This window comes from Anser cygnoides, chromosome Z, assembly GCF_040182565.1.
Source record: "Anser cygnoides isolate HZ-2024a breed goose chromosome Z, Taihu_goose_T2T_genome, whole genome shotgun sequence".
NCBI classification, from domain to species: Eukaryota; Metazoa; Chordata; class Aves; order Anseriformes; family Anatidae; genus Anser; species Anser cygnoides.
Genome location: NC_089912.1, coordinates 55,163,554 through 55,190,077, shown reverse-complemented (window position 1 = coordinate 55,190,077; position 26,524 = coordinate 55,163,554). Strand labels below are relative to the sequence as shown.

At 37.0% G+C, this 26,524-nt stretch overlaps 1 protein-coding gene across 12 annotated transcripts in view; it reads right to left on the bottom strand.

Annotated features, from left to right (window-relative positions):
- The window catches only part of CCDC171 (coiled-coil domain containing 171), a 178,287-nt gene that overhangs the window by 69,612 nt on the left and 82,151 nt on the right, over positions 1–26,524 (bottom strand). For all 12 annotated transcript variants that reach the window (XM_066987705.1, XM_066987696.1, XM_066987695.1 and 9 more), the window contains 4 exons: positions 25,867–26,093; positions 25,037–25,219; positions 23,069–23,254; positions 1,775–1,920 (listed from right to left, as the gene is read on the bottom strand). In XM_066987705.1, coding sequence (XP_066843806.1) covers positions 1,775–1,920; positions 23,069–23,254; positions 25,037–25,219; positions 25,867–26,093 — 742 coding nt within the window. The remainder of the gene's footprint in view (positions 1–1,774; positions 1,921–23,068; positions 23,255–25,036; positions 25,220–25,866; positions 26,094–26,524) is intronic.

The following is a 26,524-nucleotide window of genomic DNA, read 5'->3' as shown; positions in this document are numbered from 1 at the left end:
TAATTTTCATTACATTGTTAAACATTTCACTGAAAACTATTATAATCGTTCTTACTTGTGCATAAAACACTTAAAGCTTCTAAGCTGTTGTTTTTCAGAACTCAAATGTACCTCACGTATAATGAAAATTTTAAATGTTTAAATGTTATCTTCTTATATGTCTTTATGATTCTAAGAGGTTGTGGTGATTTTACTCGAGTGAGTGGCCAAGCTCCACCACAACCGCTCTCTCACTCCCCCTCCTCAAAGAGGAACGGGAAGAAAATACGGTGAAAAGGGCTCAACGGTTGAGATAAGGATGAGGATATCGCACAGTAATTATCGTGATGAGCAAAACAGACTCAGCATAGGGAGATAGTAAGATTTATTGCCTATTACTAACAAGCTAGAGAAGAGAGAAACAAAGGTAAGAAACCAGAAGCGCCTTCCCCCCCATCCACCCTCTTCCACCTCCTCCCCCCAAGTGGTGCAGGGGAATGGGGGAATGGGGGTTATGGTCAGTCTATAGCACTTCTTCTCCACCGCTCCTTCTCGGTCACTCTTGTCCCCTGTGCTGTGGGGTCCCTCCCATGGGATGCAGTCCTTGGTGAACTGATCCGGCGTGGGCTTCCCACAGGCAGCAGCTCTTCAAGAACTGCTCCAGATATGGGTCCGTACCACGGGGTCCATCCCTCAGGAGCGAACTGCTCCAACCTGGATCCCCCACGGGCGGCAGCTCCTGCCAGACCCCCTGCTCCTGCGTGGGCTCCTCTCCACGGGCTGCAGCTCCAGCCCGGAATCTGCTCCAGCAGGGGTCTTCCACAGGCTGCAGCCTCCGTCGGTGCAGGTCCACCTGCTCCACCATGGTCTCCTCCACGGGCTGCAGCGTGGAACCCTGCTCCACCGTGGTACTCCATGGGCTGCAGGGGGACAGCCTGCTTCACCATGGTCCTCACCACAGGCCGCAGGGGACTTCTGCTCCGGCGCCTGGAGCACCTCTCCCCCTCCTTCTTCACTGACCTTGGCGCCTGCAGGTCTGTTTCTCACTCCTCTCACTCTCCCAGCTGCTGTGTGGCGCAGTGTGTTTTTTTTTTCCCTGTCTTAAATCTGCTCTCACAGAGGCACAAAACAACATCACTTATTGGCTCAGCTCTGGTCAGCAGCGGGGCCCTTACCTAACATGGGGCAGCTTCTAGATCATTCTCACAAAAGCCACCATTACAGCCCCCTGCTACCAAAACCTTCCCACGTAAACCCACTACAGAGGTTAGAAATAATCTTGTAAAAGTCAATGGAATACCAAAACTCTGAAATCAGGTGAAAGATCTACCCTGTTCCACTGGTAATACCAAGTTCAAAATGGGTTTCAACTACTTTGGCAGCTAAGACCTGTAACCTAGTTGATGTATTTGTATGTTTTATAAGTACATTGTAACACTCTATAAAAAAGATGAGCTGGAAATAGAGAAAACAAGCAGTCATTTCCTAAATAAACAGTGTGCTAGGGCTCTACCAAAGAGATGTCAAATCAGTAACATAATTGCCAAACAAAAATGCCTGTGCTATTTCAGGACCCAGAATTTGGAGTACTTTTATGGGCTAACTACAGAAAACATACATCTAGTATGTTGAACTAACAGTTTTCTTTTTAGAAGACTATCATTGAATTTCAAAGAGAGACAGATGTACTTTTGTTTTCTAGCATTACATTAGCTAGGGCTAAAACCCTGTGCATGAAAGTAAGAATTGATCTTTTGTCTGTTTTAAGTGATCTCCCCAAGGTCCCAGCGCTCACTTCGCTGCCATGCAGAGGGCACTCTCTGCATCATGGATGCTCTCTTTCAGTCGACGCTTGTCCTGCTCCAGCTGGGTAAGAAGTCTATTGAGCTGACGCAGAGATTGATCTTTTCTTCTCAGCTCCATCTTTGCCTCGAAGAGTCTCTGCAAGCAGACAGAAAGCAGAGTTACTTGTCAGCCCAAATAATTAACTTCAATTTATGCCATAGGCTATTAAACAAAGCGGAAAACAGACTGACTGTGAAGTAGATTTGGACCATTACATACTACCATTTTAGAAATTCTCCAGCAGAAACATTACTAACTCACAACACCCCAATTTTTAATACATTGCCTGTGTACAATTATGTTTTATACAATAAAGTGATGTGTTGATCGAACAGGTACATACACTATGCTACAGGTACCATATTTACAAATAACAGATCTAAACACAGTAGAAAGAATCCAGAGTACAGCATTGAAGGGAACAAAATATTCTCAAGCCTTAATTTAAAAGAAGCATTAAGAAAAAACATTCACAATGAAAGGAAATAAACAAAGTTGTATTTACTTAAACATTATGCACGATTCAGACAATTCAAGATAATAAAAAAAACCACTAATGTTCTCTGTTAGTGCACAAAGTACAACATTGCTGCTCTACTTATTAAATCACTACTTTACAGTGCTTTCGCTGTGCTAACAGGAGTTTTCCAATATGAAAAATAATTTTATTTTTTATTTTTCTCTCTGGCTTAGAATTAACACAATGTGCTTTAAATCAATTCAGATTAATCCAACAGATGACAAATAGCACACCAAACTAATTAATACAGAACCTGGCTAGTTACTACTTCTTTCAGCTGAGATAAATCAATAGTTTTTGAGACTGCAGTATTAATAATGTGATTTCATTCTTTGCTAAATGTTACATTTCACTTACAGTATTTATTTTTTGGGGGGGAAAAATATAATAGGCGTCTCTAAACATTCTTTTAAAAATGCAAATTTCCTGATAGATTCTAAAGCAATATAAAGAGATAAAGAAGGCTGCAAAGTTGCCTTTGCACCCTGTGTTCTTGCACCCTGTATTCAAAATTTAGGAATCTGTTTCTGCTTATGTTTTAAGAATATTCTGCATAATTTTACTCAGTAGATACAAAAGGCTGATAAAAATTTGCAGGGCACTGAAAACTTGACTAATCTGAAAAAGCTCCAAACCTATCTAAGAGTCAAAAGCACTTCAAAAAAACGTAAGACAATATTTCTATAAAATAAAGAGGTACAGCACCAAGCAATATAATCCTGTGAAACAAACTGAAATCTGTGGATTGCCTATTCAAAAAAGAAACAAAAACAAACATTTCTCAAGATAATAAAAGCAATAGTTATTTTAACAGCATACTGTAAGGTACAGCACTACGACCAGAACTCTCTGTTTGGCAATTTACAAAATCCAGGTTGAAATTAATCACTACTGTAAAAATCAACTGTAAATCTACTGTAAATCAAGAATTTAGACTAAATATGCTATTTTTACCTGGGAAAAAAAAAAGATAAATAAAATTAAAACACAGACCTCTTCCTTCCACAGTTAACATACACACACCCAAAACCAGAAACATTGCTTTCAGAAATTACTCTGATGCCACAAGCAACTATCAAAATCTTGTCTGTACAGCTTAACTTGTGGATGATAGGAATTTCAAAAAATTATGTCCACATTACTAGAAATGTATTGGCAGGGATAAAAGGAGCTGTCTATCGTTTAAGAACAAAGAACATTGCCTTCTATTTATTGTGCTTACTGTTCATTTATATTAGGCTAAGTCAGTACTGAGGAAACACAGCTATGAAAGCAGAGTGATGTTCCTCCCATTCATATTCTCATCTTCTGACAAAGAAAATTTATTGAGCACCTGTGGTGCAACGCTCTGGATACCCCAACTTTCCCAATCTGCTTGAAAAAAGTGTTTTACAGATGCAGTCACAGGACTGAGCTCTGGCCTACGCATAAGAGAATCCTCCTAATACTTTGATGTAAGCAGCTGGAGTCTAGCTCCAAAATACTAGTGGTCTAAGTGACCAGAGAAAGACAGGCTAATATGAACACCCTGGTAAGAAGGGATGCATATTTATTTAACTCTTATTAGATAGCTATGCTCCTACAAGGACTAAAGAGTAGGCTGTTCCAGTATACAGCTTTCGTCATTGACCAGAGATAGTGAAGAGACTCACTAAGCATCAAAAGCTTATTGGAGCTGCTAATTGATAATGCTCATCAATTGCCAGCACAGGCCAATTAATGAAGCCATAACAGGGATGAAAGCATGAAGCCCAACTCTTGGAGAAGCATGGTCAGCAATCCATAGTAGCTAACAACAAAGTAATAAAGAAATGATTAAATCAAAAATCTTAATGTTTTATCATTTTGACAACTTTCACCATTCTCTGGAGAAATCTCCAAAGGATTCAGACTTTTCCTATCAATCACATTGCAATACCTACACAAATTGTAAACAAAACAGCTCCCTAAAAACAATTTCAGCATTCATTTGAAGATCCTTGCTACTTTGGGTTAAAGTCAAGCCTTGAAAATTGCTCAAATACAGTATGGAATGTTCTACAGTAATGGCTGCTAAGCCTCTTTTTTTTTTTTCTTTCTGCAGATTGATCTAATTAAAACCCTTGATAAACTTTATGGACTCTAATATTTCCAGCTGAGTGACTGAAACCAAGAGGGTGTGCCTCAAGGCAGCAAGGCAACAATGATAAGCAGCAGGTTAGCCACTAATTTCTCAGCCAGGGTAGATTGTGAAAGTGTGATGTTCTGATATCCAAGAAAGTGTTCAGGAGAGAATAGGATAAATCAAGTTTAATAACTCTGCTCCTAATTGTTCCCTCAATGCTCCACTCTAATTACTTGGAGAACTCTCCTGACTGTCACCTGATATTAAGTTGTTGGAGGCTGAGTGTGGAGCAGTGAGATAATCAATAAACATTTAGTGGGGAGAAGAATGAAGATCCCGTTAAGCAGTGGGAACCGGCAGCACCCAAAGCCCTTCTGCTCATGAGAAAACCTATGGGAGAGCCATAGTGATTGCAAAGCAATAATCCAAAGCACTGTTTTTAGGCCTTGAGGCCTTTAGGCAACAGTACATTTGAGAAAAAAAGGTTAACACGGTCACCCTAATTACAGCCCATTTTCACATACTTCATATATAAGCGAAGACAAGCCAATTAGGTAGAAAGGAAGATAAGGGAAGTTTTATTTGTATACTAATTAAACCCCTGATGAAATTAAAGGAAAAACATACAGCTCTGTAATTGTGTCTGAGAAAGGTCACTTCAGGTTCAGTTATCAGAAAAGCACAGCCTTGAGATATTTCACTTAATCCACAATATAGCTCTTATTTTGCTCCCCAGGTCTTAGTATTTACAAAAATAAGAAAATTTCAAAACCTGATAGTGCATTTATCTTGAAATGTTTCCTGTGGACAATTACAATTGTTAGAAAGTTAAGGCTGACTACGATAACAAGGATGGAGGTTTTAAAAACCTACTATGTCTGCACATAGTTTTGCGAAGATGCTGAGCTTTCACTTTCAAGCATAAGTGATTCTGAAACAACTTAGAAGCCAAACTCCAATTTATCGACATTTCATAAAATGACAGTTATTCATATAACTCGGATGTTTAGGCATTCAGGTACTCCTTCAGACTTCACTGCACTTCCTCTACAGTCCACCAAAATCTCATAATTCGATTAAGTTTTCATCAGCATCCATAAAGGGAGTTCCCTCTAGAGATATTTTAGATTTGGGCTTCTTTTTCTCCATAAACAAAGTGATAAAACACTTGTTGGTGAGAACAGCATGTAACTGATAGCACTGAAGAAAAATCTAATTGGGTGTACATAGGGTGAGTTGAAAATTCTAAAAATAATTTTAACAATCTGTTTTTTCTTCAAAACCAGTTCCAAAAAGAAACGAAAGCTCAACATGTCCATTCTTTACCACTCTATTCAAAAGATAATCATTCTAGATGAATGATGACAGACATACAGTTTAAATTCACGCAAAGCATGTGGCACACATTTATACTGAGAGCATGTTTTCCAAGATCAGCAAAGCCAGACCAAACTGCTTACTAAATTTGATCTATACTACACAGAAACAACAACACAGCACTACAAGATACTGAAGTATGTGTGTTATAAACAGATCTGTGAAATTAAAGATTTTATCTTCAGGATGAAATTTGGTATGTGCATTTTCCATCTAGATATAAAATACTATTTTTTAAAAGAACTGTACATTGAATACATGTAAAGTTGTTTTAGGTAAATACCAAATAACCATCCACAGAAAAAGAATACAAAGCTAGGCCAGAATCCGTTCATCCATCAGCTAAAATATACTTCTCCATTGCCTCATTTTTCATAAAGCATAGGTCATACAAAGCATACATGCCGACTGTCTTTTTTTAGCTCTCTCTTCTATATCAAATCATTCAATCTGCCCAAATGCAGAAGTTAAAACTTGAGTTTTCAGTTGGTGAGTGAGAAATAATAGGCTTATAAAAGCATGTGAAAAAAAAAATGCAAACACACCCTCACTGGTTAGGAAGACAGAAGAGTATTTAAAAATGGAAGAGAAGAACTCTGAACAGTTAAATACTTGCCTTCTCATTGTTTGCTTTTGCACTTGGTGTATAAAACATTTAACAAAATGCATCATGACTATGTATGAATCATGACTCTTCTGGAGTCCAAAATGCTTATTTAAATGGCTGATCAGGAAATGAAACTAAGAGGGAGTAAAAGAATCCTACTGCCAAGGAAGAGAAATAACAGCTACTGTGCATACCCTTCTATCACAATGTAAAGAAACTACAGATCTGATTGGAAAACTGACTGCTTTACCAAGTTCTACGTAGGTACACTTGTTCTGTGGTGTTTTTTGTTTGTTTTTCTTTTTTATCTAGGATTTTGTGTGTGTGTGTGCTCTTGTGTTTTGTTGTTGTTGTTGTTGTTGTTTTGTCTTGTGTGTTGTTTCTTTTAAAGATTATCAGTGACAATCAACAGAGAACTGACAATGTCTGGGCTGCACAAGCAGACAGTGAGGCAGGTCAAAAACTGAATGGCTGGGCTCAGCGAGTGGTGATCACTGGAATGAACTGGAGGCCAGGAATTAACAGTGTACCCCAGCAATCATTCTCAAGTCTGGTCACATTTAACTTCTTCAATAATGATCTGGATGATAGGGCAGAGTGCACCTTCAGCGAGTGTGTAGATGACAAAAGACTGGGAGGAGTAGCTGATATGCCAGAGGTTCATACTGTCATCCAGAGGGACCTCAACATGCTGGAGAAATGGACTGACAGAAACATGAAGTTGAATGTGGAGAAGTGCAAATTTCTGGTGAGGAACAACCCCAGCCACTAGCGTATGCTGGGGGGCCCCCCAGCTGGAAAGCAGCTTGGCTGAAAAGGACCTAGGGGTCCTGGTGGACACCAAGCTGAACATGCATCAGAACCATGCCCTTGTGACACAGAAGGCTGCACCACATGCGGCATCACATTGAAGGAGGTGATCCTTCCCCTCTTCTCAGCACTGATGAGGCCACATCTGGAGCTCTGAACTCCCTGGTGCAACAGAGATGCAGCTACTGGACAGAGTCCAGTGAAGGGCCACAATGACCAAGAAAGGACTGGAGTTTCCCTCCTATGTGGAAATACTGAGAGAGCTGGGACTGTTCAGCTTGGAGAAGAGAAGCTTTTAATGCTACCAAGTGGTAAGAGCAGAAGTAGTAGTATCTTGCAAAAATTTCCCAAGAGCTCAGGGTAAATAGCTGCTCAGGATAACAGGCAGAAAAAACGTTGGAAGCCTACAAAAGTTTCTAGCCAAGAGAAGGTCCAATTATTAGTGAGCAGCATCAGATCAATATGCTGGCCTTTAAGAGAAAGTTTAAACTAGTCTAATTTGGTTATGTTCAGTTATCAATTCAGAAGTTATCAGCATTCAGCTGATCAGTTATCAGTTATCAGCATTCAGAAGGCATGCATTACTGACTTAAACAAAATCTTTTTAAGTGGCCTTCTTCCAATGATTTATTTTGCTTTTTATATTCAAGTAAAACTGACATTCACTATTGTTACTAGTATAACACACTGCTCTTCATGAATATCTTCTTTTCTTTATTAGTATATCTTACTGTTCTTTATCAGATAAGAAGACATCTTTAGAAATAACTGTATATGTTTTTTCACCCTAAACGCAAACATTATTATGTAGTTATTACTTTAGGAAAATAACATCAGTTTCAAGAACAAAAATGAGAACTATATTTATACGTTTATATTTCAGTGGCCACAAGCATTGCAAGTTCCATTATTCCCTTGGTTTCTACCCATACAAGAGCACCATGGGGAAATTTTGGTCGCAAATAGACAGTCTGTTAAGATGCCTAGTGGGGCTCCCTGATAAAGTGGACGTTCACTCTGCTTTTGATCATTCTTGTAAATTCAATGCTGTCAGCAATTGCAATCTTCAGGATAGCCTATGGGTGCCCCTCAAAAGACAGTCTACAGATAACCTAGAGAAATCTTGGATCTTTTGAAGGTCCAAACACAAACCATACAAATGTAGCAACAGTTAATAGTAAATACACATATTTAATGTCAACTGTATTCTCAGTGTGCATATCTGCAATGGAAATTAAAGTACGCTAATTCAAGCTACACAGTTGAATTTCCACAGTTTGTTTTAAATTCTTTGTTATCAAGAACAAATCAAAACAAAATATTTTGGATGAAAAATATTAGGGAAAGAAGTTCTGTGGCAAAGAAAAAAAAATCATAGCTGAGACTTCTCATCAACACATGAAAGAGACAACTAAGGCATACATTTAGAAATATAACAACAAACAAGATGGATTTAGACTTCTCAACTGGAAACCAAACTCTGCAATATCAACATACTGTATCTGGATTCACAGTGTGTTTCAGAGTGTCTGCAGTAGTATCTTAAAACAGTTTGAAATGAACTCCATGTGGCTGTTGTGCTCTTGCAAAACAGAACTAACCTGAGGCTGACCACCCATGACATCCTTTCAATAACAAATGTTTTCACATGGCCTTTAAACTCCTCTAGAAAAATAAACATGAGTGTATTCAAAAAGACATTTGAATGAGATGTATCTGCTTTGCAGAAGAAGCAGCGATTTATTTTTATTTTTTTTAACCTCTTTGCTGCTGGACCTTCAGTCTTAAAACAGCAATCTTTTCACAATCTGGCATTCTGAGAAATGACATACATGACGACTCTTCTCTGAAGTATGTGGTGTAGCACAGAAGCAATTAAACATACCTTACAGATCACAGTTTATCTAACAAAGTACTAAATGGCTTGTCTTTGAAAGTGCCTCATGTAATGAGATAACAGAAGGTAAGGGGGCTACTAAGCAAAACATTTAACACTAATCAGCAAAATAATTTTAACAGATAACCAACAAAGCAGTGGTGAATTAAGAAATACTTTCAGACACGTTTTCACATTTCTGATACAGTATTGGGTACGATTGTCTGTGATTGCTCTGTGTAAGAAAATCCCATAATATTAGAACACAAATTATACAACTATACAACATAACTAAAGCTTTACCAAATCATTATCATAAAGTCAAGTAGTCATCTAAAGAAAACTAGATGTAAAATGATTGTGCACGTGGCTCAAAAAACACTTGTAATATACAGTTACTCTACAAGATCTAGAACCTAAATAGTAAAAAATATTTCAATGTAAAAAATAAAATCAGGAGAGTCACTAAACTGATAAGAAAATGTATATATTTTCATCTTGCAAGAGAATTTTCTTAGACAAATTATCAGAAATTGTAGGCACATTCTGAAAGTGAATGTCCTTACCTATATACATCTAGACAGTCCATTTGTTATCTGAAGCACCGCTCAGACATCCAAGCAAGTATCTTGCTTGTACTTTGCATCTCGCTAGTACTAGCAAGCAAAAACATCAGTGTTAAGGTGTGTTTGTAGTCCCAAAGCCTAAGTAAAACATGTTAGCTAGGTACATCACTGCATTTGAGCAGAAATATAAGTTGAAAAAACATCTCAAATGATGGACGCCCTTGTGAATACCAAGATGCACTGGACCATTCAGACATACCCCATTTCAATCAAAGATAATAATGAAACCCTACTTCTAAACAGCATTTTGGAAAATGCTAATAAGCATAACAAATTTATGCACGTGACAATCTAGAAATTTTTATTGTCTTGTGAGCTAAGTGAATTATGTTAGTATTAGCAGAAACTGCAGAGAAGAATCACACCAACATAACAAAACATAATCAAAGACAATTTTAGAAAAGCTTAGGCTTAATCATTCTGAGATTTCAGTGGATTAAAAAAGGAAGGAAGGAAGGAAGGAAGGAAGGAAGGAAGGAAGGAAGGAAGGACGGAAGGAAGGAAGGACGGAAGGACGGAAGGACGGAAGGACGGAAGTTAAATGACTAAATTTTTGAATTCATATGCTTGGTGGTACAACTATAATATCATTCATTCCTTGTTCATCTCTGACGTGCTACCTCTTCTCCTGCCACCGATTTCCTTGCACTTTTTTTGTGTGTTTTTTTTTTTTTTTTGACATTTCAGAAACCTGGATCACTACAAATGATGGAGGTGGGTTTCTTTGTTGTTAAAAAAGGACAGATGTTTCTTCATTGCCCTTAGAAAAAGTGAATTCCTCTGCTACCTTAAAAGCTAACCCTTTGCAGTTGCAGGCTAGACAGCCCTGCAGCAGCAGCAACAGCTTTTCCGTGCTCTGGTAGTGTCATGCTGTCAAATTAGTTACTTACATGCCACAGAAAAGACAATTCTATTTTTTGCCATTGTTACATTTTTTACTCTGACAGAGCCCCTGCCTTATAGTTCTTACAGTGCAAGACTATAAAAAAGGTGGTAGATACTTGATACTACAAAAGAGGACTTCTCATAATTTTCTCATGTTCCTGTACAGAAGTCAGGTACCAAACTTTACAGGTGCAACTGTCATACTGCTAACACCACTTTCTGCTATATACAAGCATCTGCAATACTGTTGCTTAATTGTGCTACATATTATCTAACTGTGCACCTTTATAAACAGTGTACAATATAAGGTATACATGATCCTTACCCTTTATTATGGTTTACAAGTGCTACTGTATGGTACGGTACATACACAGAAATACTTAGTTGGGTATAGAACCACAGAATAACCTAGCATTGCCAAGTCTACCACTCGACCAGGTCTCTAAGCTCCACATCTACACATTTCTTGAAAACCTCCAGGGATGGTGGCTCAACCACTTCCCTGTGCAGCCTGTTCCAGTATCAGACAACCCCTTCAGCGAAGAAACTTTTCTTCATCATATCTTTGATGACAGAACATACTCCACTGACTTGAGCTTCACTGTAGGTAAACTGATTTCCAACCATCTGCCTCTGATTATGTCCTATTGGTCTTAATAAATCTTCTGTTATCAGTGACATTTCTAAATCCAGGAACAGAGTATTGCAAGTTCTCAAAAATATTTTTCCATTGCATCTGCACCACTGCATTTGTTTGGAATATTTTTAAATCACAACAGCTACTTAAGATAATTCAGGAGCCGGGAGAAACAACATTAATGAAAAGATCATCAGTGACAAAGGAATATTACCTACAATTTAAATAATCACAATTTCATTCCCGTCATTCATTTAAAAAGGCATACACAGTGTGAAGCCAGTAGGAACGTGGACACAGGCTAAAAAGGCACCAGGGACACAGTAAGTCACACAGCACTCTGTTTCAGAACTAAATTGAAGAAACAAGTGTTATGAGATACTAGGGCTACCTACCACAGTCTTCACTTCAGACATTGGTTTAAAAGGGAGAACCCTAAAAAGCTTGATAATAGTTTCAAGAAATCTCCTAAACAGAACTTAATGTTCGATTCTGAGAAAGAAATTACACTCATTGTCCCCGCTGAGTTACTTAACTTTTCCTCCTGGAAGAGGCTGCTGTACAACTCCACCCAACAGTGGTATGTTAGGGTGGGCCATCACATCAGGCACTTATGGACAACACCAAGCACACCAATTTACACTGGCTAAAGTTTTGATATTGCTTCAGCAAAAGGTTTCCTTTCTCTTTAACTAAAAGGATTGGTCAAATCCATTATTTATTTTTTTTAAACATGGAACATTAAAGTGGGCTTAGGCAGATTTATCAGTTTATACAGCTTACATTCAAAGACTGTGTTCCCTTTCAGTAGAAGAGTTCTAACCACACTGCCCACATACGTAATTCAGGTAGATGTGTTTCTGCAGACAGTCCCAAATGCTGTTTAGTGAATGTATGCATATTTAATTTTAATATCATGCCACCCACATCCTACTGCATGAAGCATCTGCAGGGGAAAAACACACGTACATGATTCTATTTATCCCTTTTACTCTTTAAACCTCAATAAAACAAGAATGAATTTACATTATTACATAACACATAATTATATATATATATAATATTGCTTATATATATATACACACACACACACGATATATCATTTCATACTAAAAAGATCTGTTTTTTTGGTTTTTTGGTTTTTTTTTTTATGCAGGTCACCACTGTCCCTCCTTCATTAAAAACTGGAGAAGGGTCTTCTCAGCAGAAAGAACAAATAGAGTAAAACAATATTTAACAAATACAAAAGGCAACTTTAAATCATTCAATTTAAAAAGCGTCAAAGATTATCACAGCCCAATATTCAATAAGTACTATAAAGGTATATTGATTAGGTGTCTCCCTTCCCTCTGGATATGCTTTGTGGCATACCAAGTGCCAACAGAGAACAAACTCTAAATGAGGAATACATTTTTCTGAGCATGGTGCCCACAGATCCTGAAGCCAACATGATACTCACTGACAGCAATAAATCACTGCAACTATTAAATTGAATCACTATTTGCATTTTTCACAGTAATAAATGTGGCTTATTATCAAATACATTGGATATCATAAAAAACAGTAACTTTATTGAACTTTTTTCCCTTTTTTCAAAAGAACACATTTTTTCATTCTCTCAGCTAAGAAGTGTTCTTGTACAACAGCTAACTTGGAAAAATCTTGGGACTTACCTTAGAATTGAGAAGCTTAAATTAGTCATTTTTAAATCACTTAATTACTTATAGTCTACAGACAAAAAAAAAAAAAGGGTAGGTTTACTTCAGCTGAAAACTTTTTAAAACTATTTTACTAAGACAGTAATAAGATTCAAGCAGCAAGCTTGAAGACCTTCAATAGGTTTCCCATAATACGTACTGTAAGCTTCTTTGAATTAGTTATCCTTCTACACTCTTGAAGAGCTTCCACACTTATCCTGATAAAAAGATATCATAGGTATAGGTACTGGAAGCCGACAGTGGTAGAAAATATGAGGGGATAAAAAAAAACACCAGCAACTTGCCCTTGAAAATCAACTAATACCTAATAAACATACAACCCAATTAAATTCAAAATCCAGCTTACAAGGAAGTTAGACATAACTGCTTTCACTGTATGTAGCTAAGAAACGGGGGAAAATACAAAGGAATGCATCTCTTAGTTTAGTCTAAACCTAGATATACCTCGTTATATTCAAATAGGTATTTAAGAGTTAGTTACTTAAGGTTTCACAGGAAGATATAAAAGATCTTTGGACAGTTAACTTCACACAAATAGAAAGAGAGATCATGGGAAAACCTGACTAAGGTGAAAAAATAAAGGGGCCCTAGAGACAGCCTAGTTAAGCAGCAGCAAGAAGCAAATCTTCATATAAAGGGCTTGTGTATCAAGAACCTTTACAGCAGAAAGTCCTACACGTTGATATCTAAATGACCAGCAAAAAATGGGTTTAGAACATTAAAAAAAAAAAAAAAAGCTGTTTCAAAGATCTATTGATTTCCTCTGCACATCTCAAGGTAACAAAGTTACTTTGTAGTTGAGCCAATAAAATAACAGATCTCCCAGGAACTGGATTTTAACATGAAGCTTTTCTGTATTCTTGAATGAAAACTGAAAGATAGTTGAAGGTCTTGAAATAACAGGAATATGTGGTATGTAAATACATACACTTAATAACCACACACTGTAATTATGCAATAATTCCATTTTTCTTCCGAATTACATGTCAATAAATCTTTTTCACTGCATTATAAATTCCAAGGTCATGGACAGAGGTGTTTATTATTATAATTACAATTCAGCAATAAAACCATTAAGCCTTTAGATCCTGATATTTTTCCATTTATTTTCCCCTTCAGCAAAGGGAGAAATAGTTCCTAGAGACAGAATGCCTGGAAAATATTGGACTATTACTTTTAAAGGATTACAAAAACACTCTGCCTCATTCAATTACTTTCTAAATAAAGAAAAAATAAATAGTTCTTGACAGAATGTCAGATTTTTTATATTATTTTTTAATAACAATGTACCAAACAGACTTCAAGTACTCCCTGAAATGGGCAACATTACTACACTGTAAAGATATAAATAAACGCATTCTAGATTTCACTGTGTATCAGTCATTAATAAATTTAACCCAAAACCGCAAGGTCTCAGCCATCTGTTCAGAAGTAATTTGCAGACCAAACTACTGTTACTTGCAATTCTTGTTTCCACATCAGTTGCATTATTTCTAGACAAAATTCTACCTGTCTTGGTCACCTGCCTTACTGGAAGGCTGCTTATGTGCATAATTAGCAGAAACAACTGCAGAAATCAGAATGCTGAATTAGACCAGCATGATCAAACTAATTCCATAATTTTCTATAGAAAGAAAAACTTATTTTCCTTCCTGTTGAATGAAAAAAAAGAGAGAAAGAGAAAGAGGAAGAGGGAAAGAGAAAAAATAATAAAAAATAAAAAAAATAATAAAAAAAACTTTTTCTTAGTTGGAAATTAACTCCTAGTCTTAATTGGCTTAAAGATTAACTAAAGTGATCTTATGTAGTTATGACTTATTTCAGAGTTCTTTTTCAGTGCCTAAGTTACATCATAATTGTCATAATGGTGAGAGCATCTACCTCAGTTATCTTCAACTGACACATTAAAAATAAAATACAACATAAGGGCTTGGTGGTTTTTTTATTAGATAAGTAATCTTTATTACCTGATGAGTTTTAGCATAATGTCTAACTGGCAATTCTTTTCACTGTTCTGTTATTGTAAAATAGATGTCATTTTGGAGATTTTTTTCTTTAAGGGTAATATAGAATTTGCCAAACAGCTGCTTAATATTCTTAATGTTAACCAATAAACATTTTCTAGTAGAACAATATAAAAAATAACAAAATGCTCACTTGATATGAAGTATTCCAACTGCAACGCAAAGTCTTAAAATTTCAGTGAATTATTACTGGCATATTGAACTCACAAAACTGGACAAGAAGAGGAACTGCTGAAGAATGAAACAGTAAAAAAAAAAAAATGCAATGCCAGTATCATTTTAAAATAGGATCTTCTAAGTGAATTATGTTTGACTGATGCAAAAATTTTTATTGTACTGAACTTCATGTTCAGTAATACACATACTAGCACATAACTGCAAACTTTGTTATTTCTCCTGTTCTGCTGATTAACTACATATCTTCCAGAAAGCCTGACTCAGAAAAGCTAAGGCAGACCAGAGGTTCAACAACTTAGTTGCTGGATTGTTTCATTGATGACTCTAGAGCAAGCATGATACTTTTCTAACCACCATGTACTGACCTCAGTCCCTCCAGACAACTTGTGCTGATACTGATGAATGTTCTAGGCACACAACAAAGGACATACACAGACCTAACAATCTGACTGTAAAGATAGCTCAGTGAGGAAATGCAGAGGATCAATATTTTTAATGAGGTGATGCCCAAAGTGGAAAAAGAACAGGGCAATCCTTGGATCCTGAATGTTAGAGGCTTACCAGAGAAGCAAAGGAAGGTCAGCTGTACAATAGAACATATAGACCCGCTTTCAAAATGCTAAACAGAGTACAGTTATTTCTCTCTAAGAAAAGATTCAATTCACAAATTCGTGATTTTTTTTTTTTTTAAAAGCAATCAGAAAGACAGTAAGATGTTAACATGGACAAACATCATGAAAAGATATATCGGAAACGTAGATTGAGAAATAGAATGCAGTCTTCAAGACCATTGGCATCTTTTTCTTGACTGTCAAGTGAAGCTCTCAGGTTCACTCCACAACAGGATGCTCTCTATTTGACTAATCTGTTGTGTAAGGACAGTGTCTGCTAGGAGGAAGCCTGGGAAGACTGTGCCTTCCCACATTCCTAAGTTGTGCAATGCAGTACAATTTTTAAACAAGAAATCACAAAGGCCCACCTTCAGGGAAGGACTTTAGTAGACCTAACTCTTTGAAGACTGTCTACATAAGTAGTTATCAGTAGTGGAAGTTATGTAACAGAGCAGGAGAATGAGCATGCTCACGTATTTTACAAATACTGTTAACGCAAATTGAAATACATGACAAAGCTGTTTAACCTGTAATTTATTATAATAAAACATATGACCTCTTTTGACTAAGAATAGGGCAGATAGCAATGCTAATCCGTTCTTAGCTACTTTATAAATCATTTAGATGTTCAGAACAGATTATGGAAACTAAAAAAAAAATAATAACAATTAATGAATTATGAATCTTAGTTGCTAACCTGTTCAGAAGGGAGCTTGCTTTCCTTTAACATACTAAATTTGATTAATACTAAGTTTCCAGTAAGTTGGACACTAACAGTAACAAGCCACATTGCTTTCTTTAAAGAACAGCCTTAATTTCATTTAACTGAGCATGGCACAGAAATGCACGTTCTTGCCAAAGTGACAAACAAGTTCCTGGGAATCAAAAGTACAGCTCAGTACAGACAAATCCTAACACCCTTTCAAATTCAGTTGCCAGAGAGTTTAATACAAATCCCCCAAATATTACTCTTTTTACACTGACTGCAGTCTTCACTGTTCTATTTGAAAAGAAAGAAAATAACTTTGAGTACAGAGCTGCACTTTACATCTGCAGGGAGAAAACAAGAAAAGCCAAAGCTCAACCTGAGTTGACACTGGACAGTGCGGTGTCAGGCAATGAAAAAGGCTTCTTCAAGTCTTTCAATGTCAACAGCAAGAGAAGGTCAAAACATTGGACTGATAACTTGAAGCATATGATCACCTAACAAGTAAGGAGGAGGAAAAAGCAGAGGCATTTAATGCCTTTTTCACCCCAGCATTTAACAGCAACAACAGATCTTGGGCTGCCCTGACCTTGGAGTTGGAGGACCGTGACTGGGAGAGCAGTGACTTTCTATCTGTGGCCACTGACACTGTAAGGGAACAGTTGTATCAGCTCAATGTTCGTAAGTCCATAGTGCCTGACGGGATTCACCCCTGGGCACTGAAGGCATTAGCGGATGTTATAGCAGGAATCCTCTCAACCGTTTACCTGCTGACTGCAAGCTAGCCAGTGTTATACCCTACACCTACAGGAAGGGCATGAGAGAAGATGCAGGAAACTACAGACCTCTTGGTCTAACCTCAGTCCCTGGAAAAGTTATGGAGAACATTATCAGGTATGGTCAACATGGGTTCATTAACAGGAAGTCCTGCCTTACTGATATGATTTCCTTCTATGATAAGGTCACATGCTGGTGGATGAAGGGAAGGCAGTGGACTTCCAACAGTAGAGTTCAAAGGGTTGTAATGAGTGGGGCTGTATCAGGCTGGCAGATGGGCACTAGTGGTGTTCCTCAGGGCTCAGTTCTAGGGCTGGTTCTGTTCAGTGTTTGTATCAATGATTTGGATACAGGGATGGAGTGCACCCTTAGCAAGTTTGCTGATGCTATTTAACTGGGAGCTGCTGTTGGCTCACAGCAAAGACAAGAGGCCTTGCAGAGGCATCAAGATATGTATTGGAGCATTGAGCAATCATCAAAGACATGAAATTCAACAAGGGTAAATGCCAGGTACCCCACCTGGTACGGAGTAATGCTGTTCACAGGCACAGTTTTGGAGACCAGTGGCTGGAGAGCAGCCCTGCAGAAAGGGACCTCGGAGTGCTGGTCAACAGCAGGTTTAACATGAGTCAGCTGTGTGCCCTGGCAGCCAGGAGGGCAAACTGCATTTTGGGGTGCATTAACACAGCATAGCACATGGAGGTGATTTAGCATTGATGTGGCCTCACCTTGACTATTGTGTCCAGGTCTGTGCAGGGAGGTGCCACTCTCTGCTCCTGGTCACCCATGGCAGGGCACGTGGGCACGGCACGGAGCTGCGCCAGGGGAGGGCCAGGCTGGGCGTTAGGGAACATTTCTGTGCCGTGAGGGTGGTCAGGCACTGGGACAGGCTTCCTAGCCGGGTGGTTGGTGCCCCGTGCCTCTCGGTGTTCACGAGGCGTTTGGACAATGCCCTCAGTAACATGCTTTGGCTTTCAGAGAGCCCTGAGGAGGTCAGGAAGTTGGACTCCATGGTCTTTGAGGGTTCCTTCCAACTGAACTTCTCTATTCTATTCCTCACATATGTTAAGCCTTTCTGTAAGTGGGAATGTGGCAATCATTTACAGAAACAGCCAACTATAAAACTGATTTTCAAAGCATGAGCAATGGTATTAATAAAAGAAATTGTATAGATAGTTGGAATTATTCTTGTCTATAAATATTTGAAGAGAAAACGCAGAAAACCGCAGCAAATTATGTATCACTTTCACCTAAAATCCACACCAAGAACAGAGCCTGCTCAGGAAAAACATCCACTTGAACAAATCTAGAAATCCCTCTCTCCATCAGAATCTAATTTATCTGGATTAATCTCTTCAGCATTCTACACCTTCTGAACACAGAATATGTATATAATGATTTAAATGAAATAGCTAGTGAAAGCAAACACTCCAAATCTTCCCATCAGAAAATGCTTTTCTGTGGTGGTATCAAAGCACTTGAACAAGACTACTTTCTCACACTATCATAAATCAACAGTAGCTTCACTAAATTCAACAGAGTAAATGAAACAAAAATTTAGTCAGGGTACAATCTTCTTCTGAAATATGTATTTCAGATTATTTTCAGGCAGATCAGTAGCAAGTTACATGATTTAGCATATATTGCAGTTGAAACCTGAAATGCACAGAATTATTCATTAACAATTTACAGGACACGCTCCATAAATTACAACTCAAAAATATATTGTTTTTGTTACATGTACTAACATCCCTAAAAGGAAGTAAATCTAAATATACACAGTGCCTGCCAATAGGAAGAAAAAGCATTTTAGTGGAATTAAGACATGCTTGTATAAGGAGTAAAAATTATGTCTGCTTTAGATGCCTCTTTGGCATTTGTGTAAAAAGTCTCTTCAAAGAAAAGAGAATTGGAGCTAGTAATTTACCTCATCTAATAAAAAAAAATAAAAAATAAAGTGGTATAAGAGAGTTGCTTAGTTCCAGCTGACCTTGAAATGTAATTGGCTACCTCTGATGTCTCTATGGTATATGCCATTAAGAAGATAAAAATATACGGGATTAAAATCTGAACCGATAAAGCTGAGAAATTAAGTATTACTCCTTTAATAAGGCTACCTTATGAAAGTACATGAATACCAAAATATCTCCTTACTGATTTCTATTGAAGTGTGGATAAGTTTCAAAATAAGTTATCAAAAGTACAAGTGTCAAATATTTTATTTTTCCCCTTCTTACCACTATATAAATTACAAATGAAGACTTCACGGCTAGTTTTTTTTTTTAACTCCAGGATTCTCTGCTCTACAAGAAATCATTTGTACACTACTATATTACCCAGATTTTTGTACGTGCTTAATCCAGACTGAAATATTATTTCATATCTTAAAATGAAAGCATACTTTTCTATTTTTTATTCAGTGCAGCACCACCTTTTTCTATACTTCATACTATTAAACAGTTTAAATTGTAAAACACCCAGTTTTACAAGGTCAGTTTTATAAGCACCAATTACTAGAGATGAGATTATTTCTCTGTACTTTAAAATAAGAGCTACAAAAAAATAATTTTAGGTCACAAAAAAGGATGAGCCAAGACAAGAGACGTGCCACTTAAAACAGAGGCAGAGACCATTCATGCCTATCCTGAACACAGCTACGAAGAGAGAGGGATTGTGGTAAACTGTGGCGCAAAAAAGCTTAAAGACATTTTCATAAATTAGGAAAAAAAAAAAAAAAAAGAACATGTAGCATGTACAGCTCTGTCCTGGTTTCAGTTGGCATAGACTTAATTTTCTTCATAGAAGCTCATATGGTGCTATATTTTGGATTTGTGACCAAAACAGTGTTGACATCACTACTGTTTTATCTGTTGCTGAGCACTGCTTCCACAAAGACTCCTGCTTCTCACGCTGCCCTACCACTGAGGAGGATGGTGTTTCACAAGAAGCTGGGAGGGGACACAGCCAGGACAGCTGACCCCAACTAACCAAAGGAATACCCTGTACAATACGAAGTGTACAGCAATAAAAGCTGGGGGGAAAGGAGGAGGGAGGGAACATTTAGAGTTGTGAAATTTGTAAAGTAACCGTAACATATGACAGAGCTCTGCTTTCCTAGAAATGGCTCAGCATCTGCTTGCCAATAGGAAATTGTGAATGAATTCCTTATTTTGCTTTACATGTGTGCACTGTTTGTTTTTTGTTTGTTTCTTTTTAACTAAACTGTCTTTATCTCAGCCCATGAGTTGTCTCGCTTTTACTGTTCCATTTCTCTTCCCTTTTCTGCAGGGGAGTGAGCCAGTGGCTGTGTGAGGCTCAACTGACTACTGGGGTTAAACCACAAAAAGCTCAAAGTAAAAAGAACTGGTTTTACCCCTTGGTAAGTAGTTTGTGTTAGACTGTCACTTGACTTTAGGAGGTATTTATTTAGCACAGGTTTGGAACTGTTTTTTGGGTTAACACTAAAGACTGTAGAAAAACAACGATAAAATTAAATGGAGATGATTTAGGAAGTGTGCATTATAAAATCAATATGAATGATAAGAAGTCAAGAAACACTAGATCTTGAATCTAGGTTGTCATACTACTACAACAGATTTTGTTTCCTTCTTTTATACAGTTACAGGCTTTTACAACCATAGTGCAATTTTACGCTAACTAGGGTAGCTAACATCAGGAAAGAATTAAGAGACAATCAATCAACTTTCTAATACCTAAACAGAAGTTAGTAACTAACTAGCTTTAATTGCTGCAGTTACCATGGGGCAAGTATGGTAAGTTCATTTAGTTAGTTCAAATTCATCCATAGAAAAAATTGAGAATTACAGGGTAATACATTTAGAAAAACAAACCAGGGTAACTGTAAGTGGTCAAAGTTGCAGCTTTAAGGCTTATTTTGTCCACTTTTGTAGCCTTTATCCTATCACAACAGCTAGATTGTTACATTGTACTGTATCTTTACAAGCTCCAGTAAGTTATAATCAAGCATTAAGTCAAGTTGTTCCAGTAGCCAACAACTGCTAGGGGTTGCAGAAATAGTGTGCATTTCTGGAAAAGCACTGTCTAAAAAATAAAACATCTATCTTTTAATTAATAAAGCCCAGAAGATGTTAAATCTTATTCAGTAACCAATAATCCATGTAACAGATTTGTTTAAAACTCGTTACGCATTGGAATGGGCTGCCCAGGGAAGTGGTTGAGTCACCATCCCTGGAGGTCTTTAAAAGACGTTTAGATGTAGAACTTAGTGATATGGTTTAGTGTAGGACTTGTTAGTGTTAGGTCAGAGGTTGGACTCGGTGATCTTGGAGGTCTCTTCCAACCTAAATGATTCTGTGATTCTGTGATATATTTTAAATGCTTACAATTGACTTTGCCTCATCTCCTCCAAACAAATTCAAAGGAAGGATTTGCATATCAAGCCTAATATGGCGGAGTACCATACAGCAATGTATAAAGAGCAGAACCTAATGAAGATTTCATATAGCACCTGTGTTTTATTCCTTCCCTTCTTTATGATCCTAATATTCATTTTAAAAATTTTAATCAAGTTATTTCCCAAACAAGCCTAATGGCTTATACATACTTCAGTTGTATCTGAAACAAACAAAAGAAAGCAATAGTATTAACAAGTAAACTGACTTAGATGAATTTAATAGACTTTTACATTGAAATGAAACACCACCAGCTAGGGGCCTGGGAGGGGGGGAAAAACATAAAAAATAAATGTTAAACTGCAAGTATCATTGCCTTTCCCTTTTAATGAGATAAGGCATTTTGGTAAATAATACTGCTGATGAAAACACTCCTTAATAACTTTAACAATATCCTTCAGCTTTCTCCACTGTGTACCACTGCAGACTGTAACTCTTTGCTGCAAGTTATCCTCCTTGACATCCACATTCATTGTTGTATTTTCCAAAATCTTTTTTTGACATTTAGGTTCTCTTTCTGCCTCTTGACCTTTCTTATCACTTCCTTCCTAAATCTTCCTCAGAATCGTAACTGCTTCTATTTTTCTAAATACTAGTGAGGCATTCTCTTCTGCTCAACTATCGTTTCATAGAAGAATACTGGGAGGTGGATAGTAGTAGTGGTGAAGAAGAGGAAGAAGCAGCAAAACTTGCTTTAAATTAAAAATAAGCAAAAGCTGCAGAGCTAAAGTCACCATGCATTACTGGCCTGTCAACACAATGTTTCTTCTGTTCCATGTTAGATATGCACCTTTTTTCAAAGCTCTTAGTCCCTTTCTCCTCCTTGATTTGTTATCAAAAATTCTGATAAGTTCTTTTCCCTCATTACTCATTATGTCAGGAGAAAAATTAAATTCTGATGAAAAAAAAGAACCTTTCTCTACTGTCATCTACCACATTCCAAACTGGCAAATGCGTTCTTTGTACTAAGATTATGTTCAGGAAACAACTAATCAAGGTTTTAAAATATTATAAGGATCTTTACCCCCCCAAAATAAAAAACATATTCTTGTATTTCTTCCTTCATTTTTTCTTCAGCCTTTTAACACCTCATGACAGCTAAAACTGCCGTCTCTTAAGTACCATGTAAACTTGAAATACTTCAGAGATTACTGTTGTACACTCTCCACTCCCAAAAACAGAAAAGGGAAATTATATTTGAAGTTCCATCGTTAAAGTCTTTTCTGAGTACTATAAAACTCCAATGGTATACATTCATCTACTCCTAACATTTTATTTGCACAAAACACAAAAGATTTGGTTTATTCACCAAAAGAAAAATTTCTGGTGCCTGTTTCATAAGAATAATCATCTTACCTTTACAGTTTCACTTAAGACTTGGTTTTTATCTGCTTCTTCACTGGAGTGCAATTCTAGTTTATTATTTAATTCCTGTAGCTGCTGTGCCTGTTCATTCAAAAGCACTTGTGCCTGATGCTCCCGATGTAATGCATTATTTAATTCTTCACATGCACTTTCAAACCTCTCGTGAGTGATCAATTTCTGATAAGGGAAATAAATTGTGTTTGATTGTGTAACCATTTTCATTTGTTTACAAGGTTGACTTCCAGAGTTCTACTTGCTAGCATATAAAATTCTAAAACAAAAGCATGCTTGAGATGAATACTTAGATTTTTGAACATGAAGACAGATCACTAAATACTAAATGGTACACAACTTTATTCACTGTATTTTTTCTAAAAAATGTTCAGGGTACTGTAAACACTAAGCATTAATTATTCTATCCAAATTAATATACCCAGATTGTAAAAAATTAATATTAAGAAGGAAATATGCAGATCAATGTCCAACATTTTAGTGTGCATCTTATTAACCCTTGCAAACGCCTGCCTGGATCCTTCTTCCCACACCCAATACAGTCCAGAGAAACAAATAATTCCTCACGGAAAACCATCTACATCTAAATGACAATCTAAATTGTGACAATCTCATCTAACTCTCCCAGAACTGTAAGGAGATAAAACCCAGTAAGAACGAAACTGAAGATGATTAGATAGCCTTGTTCATCTAAGTTGAAAATAATAATAATAATAATAATAATAATAACAACATTTTAAACCTACGAACAGAAAGGAGAATGGATGTGAAATCATCTATTAAATAGTCTTGTTGGAAGTGTTTCGATTGGGTCACACTGACAGGTCTACCAGCTGTGCCTCAGGATCAACTTTGGGCACTGTTACAGATAAGAGTTCCTACCCATTTACTTTCTCATATTGCTCAAACATGAGTTCAATTTTTAATGTAACCTACAGAAGATAAGCATAGGAAGAAACATGTCCAGTCAATCTCCAGTATGCAAAAGCAAGACAGGTTTCTTCCCTCCAATACCGGCGGAAGGCACAGATGCATGAGGATGAGGGGGAACATACCAGCAACTGACAAAATGGAGTACTGGGGACAGAGAACTCATGTTGCAGGGCAGTAAGGACCTGAGAAGGATAAATCCCTCACACAGCTGGTTTTAAGTTGTTAAGGAACCTTTTTCTTGTTTCTTCTCATTCCTGCCAGACAGAGCTGTGTACAGGTTAGTGGACCCAGAGTGCTCAGGTAAATCATCTAGCTACTGCAAAAGTTCAGAGGAATTTGGTGCATAAATGCTATTTAGAGTGCAGAAAGGATTTTGTTTCGTTTTTTTCCTTCCCATAAGCTCACTCCTTCAAGGAAACAGACACGCTAAAATTTTCACTGACTAGCTCACAATACAACCCCATACTCAAAGATAGAGTAAAACGTTTATCATAATGTTGAACAATATCAGCATAGAATTTAAAATATTACATTTATACTTTATGAGCTTGTCATGAACATTCATATTAAATACTCTCATTTTAAGTTTACTGTTTTGACATAGTAACTATTAATGCTCTAAGGAACCTGCTTCGGCAAGGGGGTTGGACCTGATGATCTTTCGAGGTCCCTTCCAACCCCTTCAATTCTGTGATTCCATAATCATTTTAGAGCATATAAATCACACCAACATTTTCAACACACAGAAGAAAACCTGAGCTGCTGAAGCCTGAATGTGTAATTTACATAGAGTATCTCATTCTGCAAACCAAAGAGAAACTTGTATGGAAAGGATTCTAAATACATCTGGCTTAAAGTTTAGTGACATTTATCCATCAACTTTTCTGGAAAAATTCTAGAAAATAGTATATTGGCTTTGTAGATTGACTTGTTTTTCAAAAGAACACAAAACAAAAAATGTACAAAAAGAAGGTCTCTCTTGTAAGCAGTCTTACCTAAATCAAATGTACTTACAGATTGCTTAAACATATTTAATTGCTTTTGCAGGCTCTGAGCTTTGTCAGCCTCTATTTTCATCTCAATGAAATTCCCTTTGAATTCTGCAAGTTCTAGGCGCAATGAGCGGCGTTCCACTTCTGCTGTATGAAGTCTTTGTATAAACTCAAATATTTGCTTCTGCAAGGATGCTATGCTTTTCTGTTAGTAAACAGAAACAATATTACATACTTCAAAAACATGCCATTTTATATCCATACGTGATTTTAAAAAATCAGTTACATTGAATACCCAAGCAAAACTGTCATCTTGTCCTTGATCTCTAGAAGATGCACACAAGTGCAAAAACATGAACCCATTTCACCTTCTCTTGAGGGTTATTGTAAATTTTATTTTCAGAAAGTATCTACTTTCATGTAAGACCCACAGAGAACGACAGACTCCACGAGAGAAAACATATCCTTTAATTTTCATCAGAGGGGAGAAAATTATCCTTCCCTGCTGAAAGGCAACCCAAACAAATTTAAAAACAAACAAACAAACAAACAAAAGCAGTAAGTTAAAGTGAGAAATAGGTTTGTTTTTCTAAAGTAAATATAATTTTGATAGAACTTCCCCTCTCCCCTCCTTTTTTTTTTTTTTTTTTTTTGCATATATCAATTCTTAGAGTACAAAAGAAAACATCCAGTCAGTGCATAATGCTTTGGGGTGTTTCAAGTCAAGTTCCTGTGTAGCTGACTTCAGCTGAGTCATAAAAAATATGAAACAAAAGTAATGGTGCTATGAAGAGTTTCACTGTAACACTTTTACTGTGAACCTACTGTTTACATGAAGTAGCACATGCATACCATAACGGGTACTCTGTCACAAAATCCAGCTTCCAGAGCCTGGGCATTTATTTTATGAAGTCCACGAGCCAGCCTCCGCACCAAGGAGTCCTCCTCCGTATAGGAAATGCTCCAGCTGCTGTCTAGTGGAACAGTCTCCATTATTACATTAAGCTTGTCCATAAGTTTTGAAAAGGAGTTCCTGGCTGCACTTACAATTAACTGTCCAGAAAGCCAGGAATTTGGATCTTTAAGAAACAACAACAACAAAACATTATGTAGGTCATTAGTTTGTTTTGTTTTGTTTTGTTTTAAGACAGAAAAAAGCAATAACAAGTAGCATCTGTAAAATACTCAGTAGGAAATTTCCATTTGAGAATGGAGATTGAGGTTAAGGGAATTTCTTAGAGCAAATCTGGGACAAATTCTGTATTGAGCATTGAACATTCTACTCCTATCAATCTGTGGATAGGTAGGGCAAGACAGGAAAAGATTCAGGAGAATAGGATTTGTTTTTCAAAGAATATTTATTTGTTCATGTTCGCCTCCAACACTACACATTCTTAAGTCTTTCTTGGATGTTCTATTTTCGTAATTTATGAAACATGCAAGACAAATGCAAGCAAAATGCCAGACAGGTCAAATGTGTCAGATGTGATAGCACATGGTAAAACACTTT